The sequence below is a fragment of the Varanus komodoensis genome, unplaced genomic scaffold, assembly GCF_004798865.1.
Source record: "Varanus komodoensis strain SLA01 unplaced genomic scaffold, ASM479886v1 scaffold46_1, whole genome shotgun sequence".
Taxonomy (NCBI): Eukaryota; Metazoa; Chordata; class Lepidosauria; order Squamata; family Varanidae; genus Varanus; species Varanus komodoensis.
In genome coordinates, this window is record NW_025336043.1 from 696,909 (window position 1) to 704,531 (window position 7,623).

General features: G+C 44.3%; 1 protein-coding gene across 3 annotated transcripts in view; it reads left to right on the forward strand.

Moving 5' to 3' along the window:
* The window catches only part of CTDSPL2 (CTD small phosphatase like 2), a 37,805-nt gene extending 33,579 nt beyond the window's left edge, over positions 1-4,226 (forward strand). For all 3 annotated transcript variants that reach the window (XM_044444916.1, XM_044444915.1, XM_044444917.1), the window contains exon 13: positions 1,210-4,226. In XM_044444916.1, the coding sequence (XP_044300851.1) occupies positions 1,210-1,275 (66 nt within the window). In that variant the 3' untranslated portion in view covers positions 1,276-4,226. The remainder of the gene's footprint in view (positions 1-1,209) is intronic.
* Positions 4,227-7,623: the final 3,397 nt, after the last annotated feature.

The following is a 7,623-nucleotide window of genomic DNA, read 5'->3' on the forward strand; positions in this document are numbered from 1 at the left end:
GCTCAGGAAGCCAGTGAAGTGCTAGAATACCTGGTCATGGCAGTGTTTGGGTGGCTAGCATTGTTGCCAGGTGGGCCGGAGGCCTCCCACGTATTCAAGGTATAACTGCCATCCAACCCCACTAGGGGTGACTTTCCAAGCATTAAAAAACCCTCATAATCCGTGCCTTGTTCTAGGGTCATGCAAGAGTTAGTTAACTTTTATGTAACCCACCCTTGCTGAATTCATACAAGATGACAAGCTGCAGTTATGGATCTATTTGGATATTCAAAATCTGTCCAGAATACACCACAACTCACTGTGACTTAAAGAAGCCTTGGTGGAAAATGGTAGTAGTGCAAATCAGGTCATACTTGTGTGTATGTGTGTGCAAATCTTACATTTTACAAGTGTTGAGTAAGTCTTAAATTTTTAGTGTTTCTAACTTGCCTTGTGCTTGTGGAATAGAATTCAGGATGAATAAAATACCTGTCAGTCATTGGATTCTATACAGGAAGGTATAGTGCATGCAGGAAGCTCGCTGTGTGCCTGAAAATTATGTTGCAAGGCTTGCAAGAAAATGCTTAGTGTTAGGTCTGCGTGGAATTTCATGACTTGTCACTTTGAGAAAGCCAGGAAGTGTGTGGTGTCTTGGCAGAGCAACAAACCCTTCCAAGACACAGTTCAGACACAACATTAGGCAGTTTTCTCCCACTGAGTTTCTGGTTATGGACGTTGCCTACATTTTTATTACGTTACATTTGCATCCTGCTTTTTTCCTTTTGCAAGGGGCAAGCTGCTTCTCCTCTCCAGATTAGCCTTACAAGTAGGTTAGGCTGAGAAGCAGTGACTGGCCCAAAGTCACCCCGGGAGCTTCATGGCCTGGTAGGGACCACAGCCTGGACCTCCCAAGGCCCAGCCAGCGCTCTAACCACTATCCACACTGGAGCCTCTGCCGCTGTGGCTACTGCTTTGTGAAACGTGGCTATTGAGTTAAAGTATGGGGCAGAGAATTTGGATTGTGAGTGGCTGAGAAACCCAGAATTTCTGATTTTGGTTCCAGACCTAGCATGGGCAATCCCTATCCCTTGGCTCCCTCTTTTTTCTTCCTCTGCCACAGACCGCAAGGTTACTTTACAGGTTGTGATAAGGTGCATTGCAAAGAGAGCTGTTTATAACACGTGAAAGATCAAAGTGGTTGCTTTTTTTGTTTTGTTTTCCCATTTCCAGAATGAAGATGTTCGACCACACATCAGAGATAGATTTCGCTTGCACGACTTACTACCCCCTGATTAAACACCAAGCCTTTGTCAGACACTTAAAAGGGGAAGAAAAAGCAGGACCCCTTTTTCTTTTTGGACTAAAACAAAAACATTGCCATTACTGTTGAAATTTTTGCATTTTTGTACCCTGTCTCGCTTTTCTTATCTCTGACGCCCAAAAACAACCAAGGGTTACAGAAGAACTTTATATATCGCCAAATGGAATACTCCTAGTACAATACCGTAAGTAGGGCTAGAGCAGAAGCGTCTTTAGAACTAGTGCAACTCCAGTCATTTTTTTTACGTACAGGACATCTGCCGTTTGTAAAGAATTCTGTTTCTGCCACCAGCAGTTTGACCTATAAAAACACAGGATTTTATGAAATAACAGAGATTGAAAATGGACTCGTATTTTCTCTCTGTTTGGTGCTCTCTAAGTGGGTTTGTAGCCACTTCGTGTTACTTTTCAGAATCTCATTTCAACAGGAATGGCCAGTAAATTTTTTTTTTAATTATTTTCCTGTTAAGGTTTATAACCTTTTTACATTTTTGACCTGTATTAGATTCTAGACTTTCATTATGCATTCCTTTAGTTGAAGCAGCTTCATAGTTTTCTGGAAATAGCCAAGTTTTATTAGTTTTTTTATTATATTATTGAATGGCCATTTCCTGCTTTGTCTCCCTGCATACTGTATATTTGTTTAAAAATATTACCTAGTTTTATTCCATGTAAGTTTCATTTAGAAATCTGCGTTTATATATATAAATATATTTTTTGTTCTGTAATATTCTACTGTAGTGGAAATCTTTTCAAAAAAATCAAGAGACTGGCTAGCTAAGAAGAAATATAAGAATTACTAATATTCAGAATATTTAAACCATTGTGATGGCATGTACTCTGGACAGACGATCTCTCGCGGTGGCACACACGGCCCAAGACAAGGATTAACACCTCGGCGTCTGCTGCGCATCCAAGTCTTGGCGCAACGTGGCTCGGTTGAGGCCGCCTTCAGAGCTCTTCGGGAACGGAGCGTCGCGGGGAGCAGCGGAGCGCTTGCGGCCGCCTCGCGTGCGCCGGCCCCTCTGCTGTGCTGCTCCTCGCGGTCTGCGGCCATGCGCTGCCGCAGCAGCTATGCACACTCCGTCGCCGCCCGTGCAGCCGAGACGCTAGCACAGTGGTTTCCTATGCTATATGGAAATGGTTTTCAAGCCTGGGTCCGAATGCAGCTTGGACAAGAAGAGGCCGATATTTTTTTAATGGAGTGTAATCTTTTTAGGAGGCTTTTTATGGAAGGGGGAAATTTGTAAAAGTTAGCAAGCTTTGCCTCGACGCTGCATTAACGGGCCACAAGGCTCGGGCTGTTTTTGTGTAAAGGATGTTGCAGAATGGCACTTTTTCTAAAGAGAAGTTTGATATTTTGTATGCTTGTTAAAGAAAGTACAGTATTGGAAATTAAAGGTGGACAACTGATAATTGAAAAGTATGTCAATTAATTTTTTATGTATATTACCTGTTTACTTGTACAAATTTATTGTACAAATTACACGCAGCTTCATTTTCAAATGAGTCCTTAAAATAAGGAAAATCTTTTTAGGAAAGCATTTAATTTTTGTATTTTTTGATTTTCAAAGGCATGAGTTATGTCAATTTTTCCAATGTATTAATGAAGATTTTAACTTTTCATCAGGTTGAGTGTTTTCTTACTATATTATCTGTTGTATATGTAGCACACTGTGTCATTGAACTGTTAGGAAAAGTTAGCATGTAGAGCAGGCCTGCTTTGTGGAAAATCATCACTCATTGAAAACAAAATTAGGGTCGATTTTCTGCAAAACAAAAACCAACCAACCATGAAGAGCATTTGTTATCCAGAATGCTGACTTCTTTGTATTTAAAGAAAGGTATTTTGCTTGCAGGAAAATGCTACAGATTCGTTTGAAAGAGAATCTTTGAAATGTATTTATCTTTAGGGCATCTGGACATCTTTATGCTATTTGTCTTAACGTCTTTATTGAAATAAAATGTACATAATATTTATATATATATATATATATACACGCATATATATATATAAATGTAACTGTGTGTGCGCCTGCGCAGCCGTGATCCTTGTAACCACTCCCTTCCTGTTTTGCTAATAATAGGTATATAGAAACATTTGATTTTTGAACCGTTTTGAAATTCTCCTCGTAAACCTTCGCAGAAGGAGCTGCATTGGGGGCAATAAGGACGTCTTCTTGACTAGCGTTGGAATGCCTGTTTCCTTCCAAAGGTAACAGATACATCTCACAATAGTCAAGTATCTCTCCTTACTGCTCCTGGTGAGGATTTGCAGCTCTCGTTTTCAGTGGTCTCCAGATGGAGATAGCCTGTGCTCACTAGTTTTGAGCAAGCTGGAGTAGGATAGCCAATACAAAAGACTGTTTAGCTCTGCCTTCCACTCCGAAATACCAGCTAGAAGTTGGAAGAGAGCGGCACATAACAAGGGCCGAGGGAGCCACCCTTTTGAGAAGCAAGAGAGACTCACCTCAGTGAAAAGTGGCTGCAGAGAGAGAAAGGAAGTGTGCGTGATTCTACATTTCTGTGATAGTTTGCTATGCTGTATTAAGAGATTATTTTCTGCAGTTCACAAATAAATATATTGAATATAGACCCTACCCTAAACAAAATAATGGATGGACATTTCTCTGTGACTTGAAGGAAAACTGCAGCATCCTTTTTAAAGCAGCTTTTTAAAGCATTTGTGCATTTTCATTAAAAACGCTTACAAAACCAGATGCTTTTAGTTAAGCTGACACATTGCATATACAAACCTACCTGTTCCGTGATTCCTAATCACTGAAGAGAGAGATGAAAAGCAAGAATGTGAGCTTTTACAATGTGGATTATTAGAAATGTAGGAGAACTAACAGTCCGATATTGGACAAACTGAATCAACCATTGCAGGCTGCTCTGTAAATACATATTAAAGTATCATTTTGTAATTTGGTGCAAGTCTGACTTTTGATTCTCGTCCCTTTTCAGTGGAAGTGTGAAAAGGCTTGTATGATTCTTGCTAATGCCATACAATGCAACCTGTTGGGTATTTTTCTTGTGTTTGGATTCACTAAGCAAAGAAATTAGTACTCCCTTTCAGTGTATTCCTTAAATTATAGATAGCTTAGAACAAATCAGACATTCTGTGAAGTGTCATGAAAGGTTTTGGAGAGAGATGATCTGGGATCCCAAATTGTATTACAGAATTTAACCCAGTTGAATTCTTACTTGTACAATAAAATATTCAGAGTTGTGCAGGTTTTCTACAACAACCTTGTTTAAAAGAAAAAAAGTGATTTTTCCTTCTTGGAAAAAAAACTGTGTGGAGTGTTTAAAGTGCAAGAACATTTTATTCAAGGCTTTGGTTTATTATCATTGATTTCATTTCTAAAGCCATCCCCAAGGACATTAGTGCAGCAGCTTGAATCCAGCGATTGCCTCTGGCAAACAGGATTCCTATGCACGGGAAGAATCTGATCAGCAGGAACTGCAAAACAGGCGGCATTTTTGTTGGTTCCACCTCTTTGCAGCCCTTCAAAAATTGCTACAGGTCACCATCAGTTTACCCGTGTGGCCATGTGCAGGGAGTTGGCAGTACAAACCAGTGGAAATCCCCACCTGCATTCTGAGAGGAATTCCATTCATGGCTTAGTGCCACCAGAAGAATGAAAACATGGATCTAATTCATAATGACCATACGGATACAGCACCAAATGATTTGCGCTTCCGTGTATACAAGCAGAACATGGTTTTTCTTTCATCTGCTCAGGGCTGCCACCTCCATCATGTATCAGTCCCTGGAGGAACGGCCAGCGAGGGAATTCCAACATGCCACCCGCTGGTTAGCAAAACCAGCTAGAATCCAAAGCATGCTTTGCCAGGTTCTGACATGCTGGCACTTTCCACAGTTTGCACGTGCATTGTGAGTCCTGAGGAAGAGCCTTCTGGACCCAAAGGGTGGCAAGAACTCAAGCAGCACCCCATGGTAATCCGTCCGCCCCCACTTTCTGAAGTCTTTCCATCCTGCCAAGTTTGGCATGTCCCTCGCGCTGATGGGCACTACTGGGCTCTCATGTTCCACGCATTCTTTCCCTGCGGTGCTCAGTCTGCATGTTTCCCTCCTATCCAGCTGCTGCAGTGGCTGCTATTACACAGAGCATTAAAATCTTTGGACCTGCCCAAGTAGAACTACACTGCATTTTCCAGCATTTATTTCTCTTATACATCTGATCTAATGGTTTCTCTTCCTCTTACTGAGTCGTCTTATATTTCGTCCAATTTCCCACAACCAATATTTAGGTAGGTTATAAACACTTTGATTTCTGTTCTGTCCCTTTGGCCAAAAATGACTCTCAGGGCAGGTTACAAGAAATAATATGTACATAATAACTAGTATTAATGTAACAAATATTAATATATTTACTACATCTAACACACAAACTAACAGTATTTTTTTTACTGGCTCAGTTAAGACCAGAGCCTTGCTTATTACCTGAACCTAAAATTTCTCAATTATTTGAAGCAGTTAGGTTGGGGGAGTGTAAAGATTATTGCCATAAGAGCTAAACCGATGCAGAAAGGTCGTGTTTCTACCCTTAAGTAAATACCTGTTGAGCAAATCATTTGAAACACAGCCATGTTCTAGTTAATGGAAGTCTACAATTATGGAAAATTTCAAATCAATCTGATAATCACCATAGGTACAGCAAGTTAAAAATGGCTAGAAGCCCACTCTATTTATCCTTGCTCCATTTGCAGGATTGCATATCCTATGTTTCTTTCAGATTTTGGTGAGAAGTACTGGTACATTTGTAAACCAGCTTGAGATTTTCTGTGAAAACAGTAGGCAGTATTATAGAAAAATTTTAAAGAAGTTAATTCAGGCTTGATGAAGAGGCATGTCTTCCATTGGTCTGGTGGTGACCTCAGAAGTTCAAGTTTTTCCTCCCAATCATAGCTTATGGCCATGAACTGCCAGAAAAGTTCCGCCATGCTTGCTGCATTTCATTAGCCACCACCAATGTTCCCAGTCTGAATCACTGTGCACACCTCCAGTTTCCATTGCCAAAACGACCCCCAGATACGCCTTTGCAGGCATGGCAAACACGGTAGAAGCTTCCTGCCCTACGCCATTAAGTCTTTTGCGATCAAAAAACCTAGATTTGACATTTTGCTTTATACCTGAGGAAGGCAGGGGTGGGGATGGAAATACACAGGTGGGGGAAGCAGAAGAATTTGTCTTCCACCGGTCTTCTGAAAATAAAAATGCACTACATCCATTGAGCGAAACTAATATATCTTTAATAAAGGTCTTATTGCTGCCTCCTTCAAGCAAGAGAGAAGCCGGTCAGGCACTGGCCAGGCGCCCCTCACTTTCCCTAGCCAAAAGGTTGTGTGGAGAAGTGGCTCGTTTATTTTACTCATTACATTTCTATACTGCCCAATAGTCGAAGTTCTCTGGGTGGTTTAGAACAATAACATAGAACAAAATACAGTACAAAAGTTTAAAACCGCACTGTAAGATAGAAGAACAAGCAAAGTAAAACCTAGCAGCGACGCAAAAATTTTAAACCTAGTAAAGGATTCAAGGAGACAGAAACCGAAGGCTAAAAATCCTGGAAACGCGGAAGTTCTTCACCTGGCAGCGACAAGGGCTCTCTGTGGATGCCAGGCACCCCCACCCCCCGGGCGGCTCAACAGAAAAGGACACCCCCCTCGCAGCCACCCAGCTGCCCTTCTTTAACCAACGGAGCCTGGGCGAGAGCGCTGGCAGGGATCCTGGCGCCCGGGCGAGAGCAGCCGATCGCCCGGAGGCCTCGCTGGGCCCGTCCTGCTCGCGATCCCGCTGCGCTCCGCCGGGCCAGGGGCGCTTCCAGGCCGTTCCCCAGGGCGCCCCCACGCGCAACCTGCGGCGGCCAGGCTGCCTCGGCCGGTGCTCCACGCCGCCCAGCCCTCGGGGCCTCCGGCGCCAGCGCTGGGCCCCAGGCCGGGCGCCGCGACCGCCGAGAGGCCCCCGCCCCGTCGGCTCCCCGGGATGGCGCCCCGCAAGCCCCGGCGAAGCAGCGCGAGACCCGCGGAAGCGCGCCAGGCGGGGGCCTCGCGAGAGCGGCGGAGTATGCGCAGGACCGGAAGTGCGCCGCGCGAGCACGCCGCTTCCGCCCGCAGCAGGCAGGAAGCTCCGCCCGCCTTCCCGGTGTGCTCCGCGCGGCGGCCGCCCGGCCCCGCCCGGCCCAGCAACCCCGCGAGGGGGCGAGCGAGCGAGGGAGCGCGCGCGGCGGACAACATGGCGGCAGAGGCGGACTCCTGGGGTAGGTCCGCGGGCGGCCCGGCCCGGCCCGGCCCGGC